The following is a 17,568-nucleotide window of genomic DNA, read 5'->3' on the forward strand; positions in this document are numbered from 1 at the left end:
GGAGAGCGGAGCTCTGAGGTGGACGAACAGGAGTCGCAGACCGGGTCGGATTCCGCATCAGAAGGGGTCACAATAAGCTGTAAATCTCAAGGTGGAACCCGATCACAGCGAGACCTGGAAGCCGTCTGGTATTGGACCTTTAAATACTGGGTGTTTGAAATTAATTTATTTAGCCAGCAGTTTTTTAAATAACTTTTAGAGCAGCACTTTGTTACCGGACAAAGGATATTAACAGCGACCATCCTGCTGTATTTACTGACCAATACTATTACAGAAAACGGCTGAATTACATGTTTAGCTCACGCATTGTGCATTTAATAGGCAGATCTCAGATGTATGAGTTGCTCCAGGCTATTTTGTTATAATCGGAGGTTAAAAATACATCTTAATACAAAACCCGATAGCAGCAGCAACTTGCTAATATCAGGGGACGATTTAGCAGAGCACCGAGTGCTTAGCCAGCACACTTCTCCCTGCCTTGACCAATCCGGTTAAATTTAGTTTACTCAGGAAAATGATGCGGATGCCTAAAGGTGTCTCTCCGGCGTCGGGTCGGCCACCAGTGGGACTGTCTTGCTCTCAGCAGAAAATGAAGATTTTGTCCACCGGAGGAGTGAAGACCGAGTTCTTCAGCACCGGGCTGTCCAGCCCGCCGATGAACACGGTACCGGCCGGCTATTTCACCCAGATCTGCAACACCGCTGCGGCCGAACAAAGAGCAAACAGCCTGTATTCAACCCCCCACGGACCGGAGGCTAAACCCATCAGATCATCCTCCGGGCGACTGCCGGTAAAGAACCGCACACACCCAGCACGATCACACACTATTTTAATGAGTGCATACAAAGTGCGTCCAGCACTGTGGGTTATGTGGGCGGAATAATTCCTGATTTCCATTGGTATGCATGTTCTGCAGCGTTCGGGGCCACATTCAAATATGTTTTGACGCGATAAGCCACAGAGGAGCCAGTGTGACTGCTGCTGGATGTATGTGCATGGTGTGTTCCCTCCTGCCTGCCACGATCAGTTGTGTGACATCTTTTCCCGCAGTCCAGCTGTAGCCAGACGATGTGTGTGTGTGTGTGTGTGTGAGAGAGAGAGAGAGAGAGAGAGAGCAGGCTATGTTTGATGGAAGAGGGTGGGGGGCAGTTGATAGTGTTGGGGCCCCTTTGTTGTGAAAAGGAAGGATGAGTGGCCCCCACAGTGGGATGTAGCCAGGGTGGCTTTTAGGCTTTTCCACAATCAAACAATGCCGGGGGATGACCAGGCTGGTGGAGAACACTACTGTAAACACAGCGTTCTCATTCAATCTGTTCCATTAACCACTGTGTGAGCTCCAATTTGACCACAAACGTTCCCGAGTCATTAGTTACTGGTGTATTTGGACAGCTTTTCTTGTGATTACACCCATATGACAGCTGCTCCACCTGCACCTGCTATGAAGGCAATACAGGACCTGTGTAACCTGTTCATGTCACTGTAGGAAGGAGGTGGAGGGTCATAACCCCACAACTGGTGTGTTTTCCTGAGAGCTGAAACTCACAGTACCCTGTAGTCCTGCCATGTATTACAAACTATGCTTCCTATTCCTTATTTGAAAAGCTTTATGATCTGACAGGATCACACTCAGCAGTGTGTTTAGTGCTCCACGCCTGCTGCTTGTTATATTTGGCCTCCTCTTTCTAGCCACTCATCCTTGCAATCTTTTAGACTGTGAATTGCAGGAAGGCTAAATGGGTTAGGGGTTAGAGGCTGTGCGGGGTCTCCAAATCTCATGTTAACCCCCTGCCCTTGGAGTCCTGTATTCACTAATAGGCCCTTCAAGAGGATTAGTCGGACGTAAGTAAAGTGAGAAACAGGCTGCCACCTGGCTTATCTTATGCCAAGGTGAGCTCGTAACAAATCGAGCGTCGGATTTGTACGTGTCACATGGTAGAATTCTCCATTTTGTTTTGCTGACTTAGAAATGTGTTTTTCCACATTTTTATCCAGGATTTAAGACGTGCCTGACGTCGTACAAACATGTCTGGAAGCTCTCCATTTGTTTTTAATTATCAGCATTATCGGCAGGCGCAGATCAAAATGCCCGTGGACCCAACTGAATAGACCTACAGCCAATCACAGAAGTGCGCTCTGAGCGACTGAAAAATGTAAACAGACAGCGTGCAAAGATGAGCTGTGATGGTGTAGCATCGATATGTCTGTGAACATATGTGCGTACTTACATGTTTTGGTATTGATCCAGTAGATCGCCTCAACATGGCCGCAGAAACGGCTGCACCATAATCTGCATCCATACGTGTATGTCCACTAAAAGTGTTTGTTTTTGCCACTGACAGGCTCAGATTGTTATTCTGAATGTCTGACAACATTATAGAGAGGATCCATTCAGTGATAGACCTTTTTATTAAAGAGTGAGATCCAGAAATAGTCATTATATTGTGCTCCTCAAAGCCACCAGACTCCATTAACAAAATCAGTAATTTTACCATTGTAAAAACAACACTTTATTCTAATTTGACCGAAACAGAGTAAAACTCGCTAAAACTGTGTTGGTTAGCCTTTCCGCTGTTCCAACAATCACCAACTCTGGTTTGGTTGAGAGTTAGATGTGAAAATCTTCTGGCTTTCTCCCTGATGACTGACCTCCCTCTTGCAGCCATCTTGTTTGTTGCATTTCAAACCTGCCCTATGTTAAATAAATGATCGTGATTGGCCCGACATGGACCAGAACACGTTGAAATCTGTCTGAATGGACCGGGTTCTAGACGCATCTGCCGGAGCAAATAAAAGATGAGCTGGCGGGATTAGTCTGGTTCCCAGGCTACATGAAAACCAGTTCACGCGACAGCTAGTTTGCCTGTAATGGGCCCAGGCTAATAGAGAGGGTCTTGGATGTGGGCTGATAGGGTTTATTTTACATATCCTGCTATGGTATCCTCAGATGGTGACAAGTCAGTGATAAGAAGCCTGTATGCTGAGCGTGTTTTCACACTGATAATGGTGTTTCTATTCTCTCTCTCTCTGCCATACATGCAGTACGTTCATAAATGTGTTCGGATTTCTTGAACCACATTATCTGCTTCTCAGTGGAAAAGAAAAGCCATTGTTCTTAGTCATTTTGCTCGGTCACAGGTGGAACTCGGCACGGAAATGAGCTGGTGACTGAGGTGAGGCAGAGTGATGCACTTTTGAAATTGCAGGGTAGGTTTCAAAAGTCCCAAAGTCCCACAATTATGAAACTTCCTCTGCACGCTTCAGTGAATTAGACTTTCAATCCTGGGGAAAAAAAGCACCTTAAAGTCTCACAAATTATACTACGGGTACGTGGTTGGCTGGAACTTGTACCATGTTCACAGTGTGGGCACACTGGAGAAACATTCAGCCAAGTCATCCCATTTAATTCCCCTTTCTAAAATTGACATTGTCACAGTGGACTTTTTTCCTTCCTTCTGCCACGCCTCAAAAACCTCTTGGAGGTGGTGATCTCACAGCTTCCTCTTCTTAGTTTTATTTTCCAAGCATTTTTTCTGTAATTTTTTGGGTAGTGCTTAGAAGAGTTTTTTTTAAAAGCTTTTTATAAGAGCTTTACCGTCTCTGAAAAAGACCTGAATTTCTAAATTACAGATGGCTGCACGTGCAGCGTGGAGTCGTTTAGGGTCATGTCCCAAATTCTACCACATTTTGTCCAAATTCCTTAAATAAAGAGGAGTGAGAGGCACAGAGCAGTGCCCAAATTAAGACGCGCTTCTGTTTTCAGCCACAGAGCATCGGTTCTGCAGCTGGTGTGGACTTTGGTTAAAAAAAAAGAGTCAGGTTTCGTACCACTTCTCGGCAAATGAGCTTTTTTCTTTCACGTTTCATACCATAACAGAGCAAAATAGAATTCAAGCACAGGCAGTCACTTTGTTTATTTGTGCGTAATGGGGTGGTGTTAGCGCAGGTGACGCGTGCAATAATAGACGTACATGAAGTAATCGTGCATAATCGTGTTATGATTGTGTTTAAAGTGAGTTTCTGGCTGACTCAGGACCTGTTTGCAGACCAGCTGTCTTGCAGTTTAATGCTTTGTCACGACTGAGTGCAGCCAACACACAACATACATTTCATACACGTGAATTATTTCAATTCATGACCATGCCTGAAGATAGGAATGAATGTCTTCATTGCTTCACTGCATGTTCAGTCATGGGTCTTATGTTTACAGGAAGTGCTGCCTCTTCATGTACAGCTCACTTCCTTCAGCTTCAACAACATAATAACCACTGTCTTTTTCTTCACAGGATGCTCGGCTCGAACATCTGGGTTCCTTTAAGCACAAACAAACTCAGCAAATCTGCATGAGAGTCGCGCTTACAGTAATCACACGCTCCAAAGTTTACTGGCGGGGCACGTGCTTTTGAAAAGCCTTTGAAAAAGTCAATGTTTAACTGGGTGCATTTAACTTCAGCTGCAGAAATCTGGTCTTCACTCATTGATCCTGTTAGCTGTAGTAGAAGGCCATGTATCAGCGTTTGTCATTTGAGTCTTAACCGGGGTGTGAAGGCTGCTGATAATGTTTAGTCACCCCTGTTTCCTTTCAGCTTGATAGTGATGTGAATGTGTTACAGGAGTCAGGCCTCCCTCCAAAGTCCAGGGAAGACCTTTCTCTCTATGGCGGCACACAGATGAATGAATTAGTCTGTTTCAAATACAACAAGCAGTATTTGGTACAGCCGAATGGCCCGTTTGGCCACGCGTAATGTCGACCCGAGACAATGTCCCGCTTATTTCCCTGCTTATGTCAAATGTGTGCATTCCCATATTTGCATGGAATGTGCATAATCTGCCAAAAGCGCTGATACCAGCGTCATGAATTACTCAATCTGCCACTTTCTAGCAAAACAAACCTCTTCTACGAGCTTTCTTACAACCCCCCATTCACACTGATGACGCTGTGGTGTCACACTGGCCACACTGGCCAACTGTGTGCACTCACTCAAGATCTCTGCTCTGCTCTCTGTCGTTCACCTTGTTTTACACCAGCCTGGGGCCCACACTGGCCCTGGAGCAAAGGGTCCTCTATAGGGGCAGTTTTGCATTTCAAAGCAGCCCCCGTCCTCCACCACCAACCCAAATGGGTAGATCCACCCTTTTCTTTTACAGCTTGAGGGACAGTCTCATCAGCAATGCAGGCATTGTTTTTCTTTTGACTCGCCATGGGCGTGGTAGTGAGGGGTTTGTGTACAGAGGAGTAGAGGCATACTGTAACTTGCCCTTGGCTCGGGTTGAATCTGAGTCCCGCGGACAGACCTGGCCGCAGAGAGTCCTTCGCGTGACTGTGACTTTGTGTGGTGAAATCTCCACTGCGAAGAATGTACAGCCAAGCCAAGAGGCCACGTGCAGTGCTTGGGTGTAACTGGGCAGGCAGGCAGGGTGAGGTTACGGCAAACGTGAGCGGGGTGATACTGCAAGTCTTGAAGATAAAGAGTTAATAGTATTTGGCTCGGGCCTTTCCCATTTCCGCTCATGGCAATTTGCCTGAACAGTGGCTTGCTGCACAATAACTACATAGAAGCTGGTTCAAAATTGAGCAACATGTGCTTACTATAATGTCCTTTCTGTCTAAGACTAGTCCTAATGATCAGATTTTGTCTTTCAGTGTGTTTCGTGTGACCTGATAGCATCTCAAGAAGCATGCCTCACATGCTTGTGCTACATCATTACCACTTTTTTTTTTTTTTAAAGATTGCACATCTCTGTCGGTGGTCTGCAGGCAGGCTGAGTGAAAAAAAGAAAGCCGACTGACTGTCTTTCCATGAGATGAAACGGGGTTTGCGTAATATGGTTGACTCACCAGAGAAATCCCTCATGAAAAAAAAGGAGCACCCAAGCCCCCACCCTAAGCAATGCAGCTGCAGGGTGAAACCGTTGGCGTTGCTCTTACAACATGTCACCATGCCTGTGGCTCCAGGCCTACAAGCCTGAGAAATGTCGGCACGGGTGCAGCTCTGTCTGCGCATTTAGGTCATAGAAGTGCTGAACTTGATTCTTAAGTGAAGTGCTTTTCTTTCTTTTTTTTTTTTTCTTGTGCCGAGACTGAAGGAATTGGACAATCAAGCGAGGCTGCATCCACATTAACAAGTTTTTATTCAAAGACAGCACTTTAAAACTAAAGCGTTTTCTGTCCATGTGAGCGTTTTAGCACCGTATCAGAAATAACCTCCATCCAGACTAACGCACCTGACAATGCATGTCACATGGCCACTCACGTACACTCAGCCGGTGTTTGGTGCCTCCACACATGTTGCAGCGTGAGAAAATGCAGAATTGCCATGCAGACGGCTGAATTAAGCTCTGGTTGTCAAGGCTCATAGATATATACGGGCTGATGTCATTTAATTTCTTCAGGGTCATGTGACAGGGGCGTGTCAAATCAGAGGGCCCAAGAGCTTTTAAGGTAAAACGGGGTCAGCAGCATTTCCAAAAGTCTCCGTTTTAAGGGTGATAAAATGCCAGAGTAGTGTCGACGCTAGACAAAGGTCATGCATTTTAAAATTAAAACTTGTTAGTGTGGATGTAGCCTGAAACCAGACAGATCCCTCTGTTCAAAGCACAGCTGTCACTGCTTGCAGACACTAACCGGTATCATCTGGTTTCTCTCTGCGACCCCTGGTGTTTGACAACTACTGTCAGGACTCTGAGCCAGCATAAAAGACAGTTTATAATCCCACAAGAGGCCTTAATAAATGCAATGAGTCACCATTTTGTTCAGAATGGCTGGTCCTGGCCCTGAACTGTGTATTTCTGTGTCCTAGTGGAGGCCTTTATGGCTTCCTGTGTGCTGTAGGGATTAAAAACCGCCCCACCAACAGCACATACACTTCTCCAGATGTCGCCGGTCGACAGGTGGACATGTCAGGGAGCGCATCGGGACAATGGCTGCCTTCATTATCGCCACACTCACTCAGGCACATCCGCACATGGGTAACTCGCTGGTCTCTGAAAAGGTTGCTTGCCCGAACCCGTTCAGTCAAAGCACTGCAGTGACAGACAGGGATTGTTGTTGCAGAGTGTTTGTGACATGGAGGAAAGCTGAGTTTGTGAGCCAATTCAGGGCTGAGAGGACAAGAGAGGACACAGTCACAGGTGACGAGGTGAGGGCCCCTGCCCAGCAGCCTGTGTCACCCAGCTGAAATCCCATGCCTCGTTAGCTCAGTGTTTAGTGTGGCCGCTGCATGACGAGGGGACTATCCACAGATTGACTGCAAGCTTTCTCGTGTCGTCGTCGGAGTTTATGATTAACTGGAATTCTGCACGTGAGGGTGTCGCCGGTATCCGCTCGCCGTTGTTTTTCAGGCTGTTGGACATTTCTCAGCCCTGAGAGGGAAACTGGGCTTGCGTCGTTTTCACTTTCATTATCACGGGCTTATGTAGGTCACTCGAACAAGTTACAGGTCGCAGGAAGTCATTCAGTTAACGTTGTGGTCCAAAGGTTGTGATTTTGATTAAAGCCGCAGATCTCAGTGTATGATGCATCACACATATCGTTAAGTAATTATCTTCAAGGGGGGCTGATCTTGTGTGTCTGTGTGTGTGTGTGTGTGTGTGTGTGGGCCTGTTAAGCTGTAGAAGAAGGGTGACGTAGGGAGGCTTGAGAGGGGGAGGAGAGGTCATTGAGTGATTCCAGGGATTTCCTTGCGTTTTGCCAAGCGGTGGGTTGAGAGCCAGTCACCCCCCCCTTCACTCTCCGCCCACACATGCACACACACACACACGATCAACCCCTCTTGAAGTGCTTGGGAAAGTGTTAGGGGGGTGCTTTGTTCCTGCACTTGAGGGCTGTTGGCACATTTACGACACTTTTCACCCCCTGTTTAGCACACTGATGTCACAGTTTCATGGATGGGCTGGACTTGCCCTACACTCTTCATTGTCGCTATTCAACTTTTAACTTGGCATTATGTGGAGTCAGTGGGATTTGCTGTGCAGGAAAGATGAAAGATTGTTTCCTGTGGACCAGAAAGACTAGAAAGAAATTCAAGAAACGGGGAATACGTTCACACTACATACATTCTTATGATGACAGAACGGTTGGGTCATAGTGAACACTGAGCCTGGGAAAAACACAATTTTTTCCTCATGTATATAAACTCTTCTCTCCCCAGGCCAAAAGGAAGCTGGATCTAGAGGACCCTCTTTACCTGCCAGAGTTCCGCACGCCAAAAGGCAAATGCAGCATCGCGGCCAGGATACCGAGCCCAAGGAGTGAGTGTTCAGACCAGAGCAGACGTGACAGAGGTGGTGGAATGTAGCAGGTTTTGTGGGCAGATTCTAGAGGTGCACCAATACTAGTGTTGATAACTGTGCTGAAAACATCATCCCAAACTGGCAAATTACTTCTCTGCATTTCACCCATCACTGTTTTGAAACACACACATGCGACATGCAGTGAAACATACAGGAGCAGTGGGCTGCCGCATCAGGCGCCCGGGGAGCATATAGGGGGGTTAAGTGCCTTGCTCAAGGGCACATTAGCCGACTAATGGAGGGGGAGGGGATACTCCACGACACCCAAATTTTTCTGCCAGTCTGGCAACCTTACGATCACAAGCCGCTTCTCCAACCTCTAGGCCACGGCTGCCTCTGTGATCTTAATAATCAGTTATTAAAGACGAGCAAGATGACAAGACCGATGAACTACTTCAAGTGCAAAGAGATAAGTCTCTGGAAGTTGTGTAATTAGTTATTTACAATGGTACAAGTCCAAAAGGGAGGCACGCAGGGCAGGGTTTTGGGGTTAGGCATTGTTAGATTGTGTGGTGACCAGGGGGATGGGATCAGCAGAGGGCCGTTTCAAACACCGTGTACGACATGTTTAAAGACGTGCGCTGTGGGCTAATAGAGAGGTGGATCTGTGGTGTGAATGTTGTTTACAATCAGCGGATAGGATAATAAACACAGAATGCAGCGTGAGTCACATTCACACAGGACTTAAGGTCATTGACACATTCATGTAATCGTTTGTTTTCATGATAGTCTATTGACAACAGCCTGAATGACTAATTTAATAATTCCGTGAGTCAGTTCTCTGCATCGTCAGCTGATCCACTCAATGAATTACGCATATTAGTGTTTGTTTATATCTATTGCACCTTTTTTAAATTCTTGGGAGTAGACTTAGCTGTAGGAGGGGATTTAATAGAAAGATATTGTCACTTCACAATTATTCAAGTATAGGGGAGTGTAAAATATTTTGTTTTTGGGTCCTTGATATTGCAGCAGCAGAAATTTCTCTGTAACAACATTTTGTGAGAATAAATCCAGTGTAGTGCAGCGTAAATACTCTCTGTATCTGACTTATCTCACCTTTTAATCTTAAATATGTGCACAGCCCTGTGTGTTTACTGTTCGCCTCTCACGCGCTTTCGTCTGCATCTTCGCTCTCAGCTCCAAAGTCTCCAGGTGAGCGGACACGCTATGACACCTCCTTGGGCCTGCTGACCAAGAAATTTGTTGGTCTCATCGCCGAGTCTCCTGATGGAGTTCTCGACCTGAACTGGGCCACTGAGGTCCTGGAGGTCCAGAAGAGACGCATCTACGACATCACCAATGTGCTGGAGGGAGTCCAGCTAATCCGGAAGAAGTCCAAGAACAACATCCAGTGGCTGTGAGTACCACCACAGAAGAAGAAATGCAATACGAGGAAAGGCAATAGTCTTAACAGAATGTGTATGTTTATGAAAGCTGTGGCCTTTGCATTACAAAATGTGTGCGTGGCTACAAGACATAGCTTATCTGCCCCCTAGTGGCTGACAGGTGTATTGCAATACCTCTTTGCAACATGGAAATACCTCAGTTGAACCATATAGAGTACTTATTACACTGTGTCTTTGTTGCTTTGTTTATTTATATGTTTCCTCTTAGGGTTGGAGATGTATTTGAGGGCGGTGCAGGCGGAGGAGAGAAGGCGTGCGCCCTGAGGAAAGAACTCGGAGACCTGGAGAGAGTGGAGAAATGTCTGGATGAAATGATCCACTCCAGCACCGCACAGCTCAAACAGCTCACCGAATACGAAGATAATCAGAGATATCCTTTCCGTGCAACCATGTGTGCATCTACATGTTTCTCTGGCGGCCTTCTGTGCCTGGTTACCACATGAAAATGTCCATTTCATTTCTGCTGCTGCTGTTCTGACCCTTGACCCCACACTGAACGTTGGGCTATGTGACGTATCAGGACATCCGCTCCATCGGCACTCTCCGAGACCAGACGGTCATCGCCGTCAAGGCCCCTGCTGACACCAAACTAGAGGTTCCAGACACGGCCGGGGTGAGAGAGAGCACTCATGTAAATCTTTATCATGTGTCGATGCTGCTGACAGATGGATGAAAGTCTTGTTAAATGTTTTTAAGACACATCAGTTTGGCAAGTTTCAGATTATTAATGACTGTACACATAAAAAGACAAATGAAATGCATGCAATGAAAGTATGATTATTTCTTCTCCTTACAGCAGGGGTCGTTACAGATCTATTTAAAGAGCAAGAATGGCCCGATTGAAGTCTACCTGTGCCCAGAGGAGGGTCTTGACGACGTTAGCCCGGTCAAAAGCGCTGTCACCCCTAAAAAGGAGTTTCCTCAACCTCTTGGCCCTCCAACTACAACCCAGATGGCGGTGCCAAGCTACAGCATCAAAGAGGGGCCTGCTGAATGTAAGCTGGATTGGTCTTTATTTTCACACTGGGAGCTAATTGGTAGACATACACCCTGAAAACTTAAGTTCTTCGATCTGGATACACTCTATTCTTCATGTATGTAGCCAGATCTGGGGGACAATTAGCTGAGATTAACGTGAAGCCGACTGTAGAGAGCCTGGCTGTGTCCAACAAGTAACATGTTGAATCTTATTCTTTCAACCTGTACACAAAAAGGTGAAGAAACTGTATCGTAGCTGTTTCTTGAAACACAAGACTGACAGGTTACTCCCTGCAAAACCACAAATAGTTGTATTTGCATTAAAGGTTTTATGGCGAGGTGTGTTTAAAGGTCTTGGGGAGGTCGACTGTGTATGTGAGACAAGTTGCATAAAGCATAATATGTGGCTCAGAGAGAGCTGCACGAAATCTGATAAAATGCCTCAATAGATGTCACTCAAGGTTGGGGTTAAGGACTACAAATGTCAAAAAGAGAAAAAAAAAATCTGTAGGTGTGGAGTTAGACAGAAGTGAGCTCACCAGACCTCTGTCGCCTGCTCCTCACCTCTGTTTGAGGCTAGCAGCTCGAGGCTATATTAGCCGCTACGAACACAACACACCTGAATCAGTGCAGTCAAGTAAATTGAGTTGCATTGTGGGTGATGTAGGCACCAGGGTTTGACAAGGAAGAATACATGGAATAAAAAAAGACAATATCTCTGGTTCTACTGCATCAGTTTGTATTTTTTATCATCCAGTGAGTAATAGAAGTGCTATACTTAATGTACTCTTTTGATGTAAGTGTACATTAGTGAGCTTTAGAGGCATTGCTGGGTGTATTTATACTCCGTCAATGCTGAGCTAAGCAAATAGCCCCCGGCCTCTGGCTTCATGCAAGAAAGTCAATCAACCTTTATTTTTACGGCACGTTTGATATACACAGTGCCATACAAGTAAATATTGTCTAAAATCTCTTAACTAACTTTATATGTGAATTAAAAGGAATGCAAATAAGGAAGTTAAAAAATGAAACTTGTACAAGGATTAAAAAAATGCAAAACCTAAAATAAATTAATAGAATGAACTTGTGGTGGTGTAAGTTTAGATCATAGAGAGGCTGGTGGCAGCACGGCCTCACCAAAGTTTTGTCATGCAGTGTTCTGCAGGGGAAACGCAAACTCAAACGCAGAAAATAAAAGTCCAACACCCCCCACCCCCCTCTGTCCTTCTCACCAACACAGCCAACATGTCTGCAGCAGCTCCCGCCACCACCTCCACAACCGCAGCCTCCGGCTCCTCTCTGCTGGATGTCGAGGGCCTGCTTGGTTTGCCCCCCAGCCTGCTCCAGATCACCGAGGACCAGCTCCCTTGTGCCTCTTTCACCCCGGACCCCAACACCCCCTTTGTCAGTTTCTCTCCGCCTTTGGACCACGACGATTACCTCTGGAGCCTGGAGGACAGCGAGGGAGTGTCCGACTTCTTCGACACATACGATCTTGGAGATCTGTTGAAGAGCTGAGTTTTAGATGCAGAATCGGGGGAGGAAATTTAGGGAGAGCAGGGTGGGGGGATATTTAATTGAATGCCTTCTCGAGGTAGGAAATATTACACTATAAAAGCCATCACTCTGTTTTTGCCATGCCTGGTTTAATGCCAGTGATTCCAAAGGAGGAGTTACCCCCCTTTGTTTATTTTAATAAAGTAAAAATGATTTCATATCATCAAGCATATGATTGTAGGAAAAGAAAACGTTTGGAGTGGGAGGTTGGCTGATGCTGAGACTGACACTGATGTGTGGAATCTCCAACCATTAGGAAACACTGTTTAAAATGATTGCGCTACACAGATCAAAATGTATAAACTCACACAAACACAGACGTCATTATGCATTTGACATCACATGCAACAGAATCTGATGCATTCAGGTGCCAGGCGGTGTTTACAGTGTGACAACTCAGGAATTTTTTGTTCTTCCTTGGTTCCAAAGTCTGAATGTTTGTGCCACTCTTTGGCCCGTAGGGGGCAGCCTTGTATTATCTCAGCTTTAACTGCCGTGCAGCTTTACAGGACTCAATCACCGGATGAGAATAAGGCCATCAAGAACCATACACAGGGCGTGTTCTTAAGAGTCCAGGTATCGCTAACATATTAAACTGAATAACTTGTTTGATCCTGGTAGGTGTGCGAGCGGCTCCACAGCTGCACCGCGTGAAATCTGATTTTGAAGGTGCTCTTGTTGCTTCTGTCTGATCAGGTTTGCTTTCTCCTGCCTTAAGCTTTACATCAAGCCTTGTACCTGTTTGGCGCTTCGTTGTGTGCCAAAATGTGAAAGGCGGCCTCTGGCGTTGGATACTGGACTGACTCAGTGACTAATAATGAGTATTTTGTGAACATATAGACTCTGTACTGAGCAAGAGGGTCACACTCACTCTTGTTGGTTTGGCAGCTTTATTTCGAATCCAGGTGCTCCTCTAATGATGTGAAATTGCTGATTTTAATAGAGGATTATTTTTGAATTAGTAGTGCAAAACTGCTATTTTATTTCCGTGGAAATAACTCAAAATAAATAAAATGCAGCATCTGTGTTGCTGCAGCTTAATTGATGTAATTAAAGTTTAATTAGAGTAGTGATTATCTTTCACTTCCTGTCCTGAAATGAATGAAATCAGTTGATCGAGCAGCAGCAGGATCAATAAGGAAACGTTGTCTTTACTGTTCAAATTTAAGGCCACAGATGCTTCCCCACATGTGGTGGGGGCCCCCCGGCACCAGAACAGCCGTGGCTCTTATCTGTTCAACATTTGTTTGTTTTTTTCGAAAGCGTTCAAGACGTTTGGAAATTAGAATTTCATGCTGATTTGATGTATTTTTTGGCTTTTCCTCTACACTGCAGAGATAAGCTAACTGTCCTGTCCTAACAAAACTTGAAAAAACGCGTGTTTGTGTGTGTATTGGGCGGCTTGGGAAGTGGGTGTGTTGGCGTGTGAGTTTTTACAACATAGATTAGAGAATGTGAATTCAGAATTTAGTTCTTTTGAGCATTATCTTTCTGGTATTTGTACATAGTTTGTTTTGTATTTATACCTATTTTCTGAATTTTTTGTAAGTTGATACTGGGCTTTTTACATGAGGCTCAGGTGTTTTTGTATGACATGCAGCACTTAATATTTTGTAATATTGTGTGGTCTGTTTGAAATGAATAAATAAATACTGAAGCCATGCTTTAATCTTGGAATCGTGCTCCAATTTTGTGTTGCTCATTCCTCAGTTCTTATCCAAAACTGCAGTGGAAATACATCTACATGAATATTAAATTATTTAAATCCAAGCTTCTGCAGTGTATTCCTTTACATGACCTGATTCTTGCTGAAAAATTGACTAACATGGGGGCTTTTTTTGTACTTTTTGTCTTCAAACTATACAAGAAACCCGCAGGGCGAGCTCAAAATATGGAGTATTTTCTGTCTCAAACCAGCAAGGGCACGGCCACCGAGGATATTGATCTAATAAGGAGTGACGTTCCCCCGAGGAGAGAGAATAGGTTGACATGCAGAGTTTCAATGACGCTGAATGAGCTATGAACTCGAGCAGACAGGTAGACAAAGGCCACCCATCGTTCTTTGTGAGCGGGTTGCTTCGGAAACGAGCTCGGAAAAGAGGGCGGACAGCCGGGAGGTCAAAGGTCAGTGGGTCACTGTGGAAGAGTGTTAATGAGTGCTGGTGAAGGGGAAAGACACTTGTGAGGAAATACATCTCAGATTTATTAAGAAATCTGTAGAACATGCAGGTTTTTGTTATATCACTAAATACTATAAAAAATACTATTATTAGTATAGTTTTATCATTTTATCATGGTTTGTAACTTTGTAGTTTTTTTTCTTGTGAATCCATGTGTGATTCTTTTCAAATCTGAAGTTTTTGCTGATACTTTGTTGTTACATGCAACTATCAGCCTCTTGAAATACACCGTGAAGGGGAAGGTAAAATGCTCACAGGCTCTTTGAGACTTGTACCTTCTCTCTATAATAATTTTTCTTGCTAAACTCAACTTGACTTGAAATCTCACAGCCTTGTTCTAGAAAGCCGGACGAAACAAACATGGACTTCCATATAAATTGGGAAAGTATTTCATTTTTCATTCATTTTTTTCATTTTTCCCTGACAAATGAAGTCTGTCTCCTCGTGCAGTTTGCAGCCGTTTCCCGCAAACTCTCGCATCTGTTTGCCTCTGAAGCGACATCAGGTGTCTATTAGCGCTAAGTGTCCATTAACAGATGTTGAGCTGCGCAACAGCTCATGTGTTTAACAAGAGGTCGCAAACTGAAACGTCACCCGCCACACAAACACATGCATGGCCTCCAACTGCGTGGTTTACACTGCTATCTAAACAGCATACCACCTCAGTTCTGTCACATCACACCTTAAGACCAGTTGCTGTAACAACAAGGGACTGCAGTAAATATTATGGCCTGGATGCTTAAATTGGCGAAAACTGCGTGCTGGCACGGTGTGAGTGAAGTGACAGCTCGTCAAAGAACAGCACCGACCTGTGGCCAAAAAACTGCATGTCTTTGTTAAGGGTCTCAACTGCTTACGAGACATAATGGGGCTATTTTTTTCATTAAGGGTGGGAGCAATTTAGCAACTATGGATGGTGTGTTTAAGGCCACACACAATCTCATTAGAGCTAGTGAACGCCTTGAACCGAGTCTGGCACAAAGTGCGGCGATAGTTGTCTGAACAGGCTGTGTTTGCATGAACGGCTTTGATTTAGTGCAGTTTTCTTTTCTCCTGGAAGGTATCAAAACAGATTTAATTATCCATTTAACAGATATTAAACGGATAAACAGGAGTTACGCAACAGGCAGGAGGAAAAGTTCAAGGCAAAGTGAATCGAGCTGTTCTCAGGATTCCTCCTCGGCGTCTCAAATGACACTGTGACGCTGTGAATTGTTACTTTATGCCGCATTCGCAGCGGATCATGAATCACAAACAAGTTCGACGGCCTGTTCCGAGGCTGGAAGAGTCTGGCGTGCTGGAGAGGGCGTCTGTCTGAGGGTGAGGCAGATGGGCAGGTACAGCACATATGATGCCAGCAGAGGACACGATGACACTGAACTGAGGCAGATACTGCTCAGGCGAGTGAGTCAGGCATTTCACTGAACCTCTTTTTGCAGCAGAGGTGCTTATTCTTAGTGCTTTTGTGCAGGTTCTTGAGGCAGATTGTTTTCAGCAGGGGCCCTGCCCTGTTCAAGACACTTCATATGCTTCTTCCTGGGGGAAACTGAAGACCTGTGTTGACCCATAAATCAAATCCCCTCTCTCTCCTTCTCTTACTCTGTCCAATCCTCCCATTTTCAGTCATCCGTGTCGACCAGAAGAGGGGGTATTTTACGGTAAGCCTGGGCCTCCTGGCTTGACAGGGGTAGTAAATTGATAGCAGGACTGGTGGAGCTGAGTCAACAAGCAGAGCGGGGAGGGAGATTTTTCAGCAGCGGCGGGGGGGAGGTTGGAGGGCCTTGTGCTGCAACTCCACTGGGCTGCTGGGAAGTGGCGAGGAAATCCTGGCAGCTGCAGTCCTTACTGGAAGATGTCGCTGCGACCTCTGTGCTGCTGCCGTGCGTCAGAGAGAAGCTACATTCGCTGCACCTCACCTCCTCGCAGCCAAAACTTTCTATGGAGCGTCCATTAGCAGTGGCAGGAGAGAGTATGTGCATATGGGAAATGACAATGAATAGATATGTAGTGTTGAGGAAGGAAAAGGGTGGAGACAAGGAGGGAAAATATGAAGTGAGTCACTCCAGTCCTTGTCCTCAGACAATGAAGTTTCTCTCTATCTCTTTCTCCTTTCCACTTCTGTCTTCCCCCCTGTGCTGTGCATCTCCCCCTCCCTCACCATCGTCCACCTCCCAAAACTATTTTCCTGCCAATTCCCCGTTTCTTCTCTCCCTCCTCCCTCCTCCCCGTCCTTGTGCTTGTGCTCTCCATACGTCCGCTCATCGCCTGAGCAGACCGGTTTGTTCAGTTTTACAATAGGACCCAGGCTGGAAGGCTGGCAGACGCACAAAGGCTCTGCTTCTTTACTAGGAGCCGCAAAGAAACTGAAGGAGGGTATTGTTGGGACACAGCAAGCCTCTGCATTACATCAGCCCGGACATGCATGCAAAAAATGAGCGCATGCAAAATGAGAACACAAACACACATTCGGTGCAGATATAGTACAACAATACACACCTAGATGTATCCACGTCAACTGTTTATATGCATCGTACCTCTTTCCCTCACTGATGGCAAACATATGAGCACGCAACAGAAACAATGATAGAATGAGGGCTTGGTAAACTGGGTCAGCAAAGCTATTTATGTGGCTCTGCATTGTTTGGAGTTTGTCGCGTGCCCTCACTTCCTCACAAGTGTAGGGTTTTTTTTCTTAATGATTAATAGGTTAAAGGGAGAGTTTTCCAGCTTTTCCTCTGGAGACTGTAGGGCACATTTTGAATGGTGTATTTCCTTAACTCCTGTGGACAAAAGCTGGTGAGGCCTTTGTTTGGTGGTCCAGTGAATTTTCACTCTGTGCTTCCAGAGGAACGTGTTTGATGACCTCTCCTTTAAGCTTTCGCTTTAAAGGCTGTGAATGCGTGTGTGCATGCGTGAGCAAGTGAAACACAACACGGATATCAAACTGCACGTGCAGCTCGGTGGGTCTGAGTTATTTGTTGAGCGAAGAGATTTGCAACACAAAACCGAGTTTGTCTATCTTTGTGAATGTAAACTCTGTTGAGACACAACATCCATTCTGCTCCATTCACTGACTGGCAGTAATAAGCAGCCTCAGAGGACGGATAAGACCCTCCTACCACAAAGTGAGTCTGTTTTTTCCCCGAATGAACGTG

The 17,568-nt window shown here is 45.5% G+C and overlaps 1 protein-coding gene across 3 annotated transcripts; it reads left to right on the top strand.

Annotated features, from left to right (window-relative positions):
• Positions 1 to 13,887, top strand: e2f2 (E2F transcription factor 2). Of its 3 annotated transcripts, XM_041953937.1 has the most exons (8): positions 1 to 128; positions 587 to 790; positions 8,148 to 8,247; positions 9,430 to 9,649; positions 9,907 to 10,068; positions 10,197 to 10,311; positions 10,495 to 10,693; positions 11,917 to 13,887. In XM_041953937.1, exons 2-8 carry the CDS (start codon positions 590 to 592, stop codon positions 12,192 to 12,194), a joined length of 1,275 nt encoding a protein of 424 aa, XP_041809871.1. In that variant the 5' UTR covers positions 1 to 128; positions 587 to 589; the 3' UTR covers positions 12,195 to 13,887. The 3 variants fall into 3 exon arrangements, with proteins under 3 accessions (XP_041809871.1, XP_041809869.1, XP_041809870.1); XM_041953935.1 differs by having other exon boundaries at positions 7 to 790; XM_041953936.1 differs by having other exon boundaries at positions 7 to 790; positions 10,498 to 10,693.
• Positions 13,888 to 17,568: the final 3,681 nt, after the last annotated feature.

This window comes from Chelmon rostratus, chromosome 15, assembly GCF_017976325.1.
Source record: "Chelmon rostratus isolate fCheRos1 chromosome 15, fCheRos1.pri, whole genome shotgun sequence".
NCBI lineage: Eukaryota > Metazoa > Chordata > Actinopteri > Chaetodontiformes > Chaetodontidae > Chelmon > Chelmon rostratus.

What these genes read in the sequence shown, in the direction of transcription:
- e2f2 (XM_041953935.1), top strand. Translation starts at nt 515, where the DNA reads ATGATGCGGATGCCTAAAGGTGTCTCTCCGGCGTCGGGTCGGCCACCA. An exon ending in CATCCTCCGGGCGACTGCCG is followed by an intron (nt 791 to 8,147) that starts GTAAAGAACCGC and finishes TTCTCTCCCCAG; the next exon opens with GCCAAAAGGAAGCTGGATCT. An exon ending in CAAAGAGGGGCCTGCTGAAT is followed by an intron (nt 10,694 to 11,916) that starts GTAAGCTGGATT and finishes TCACCAACACAG; the next exon opens with CCAACATGTCTGCAGCAGCT.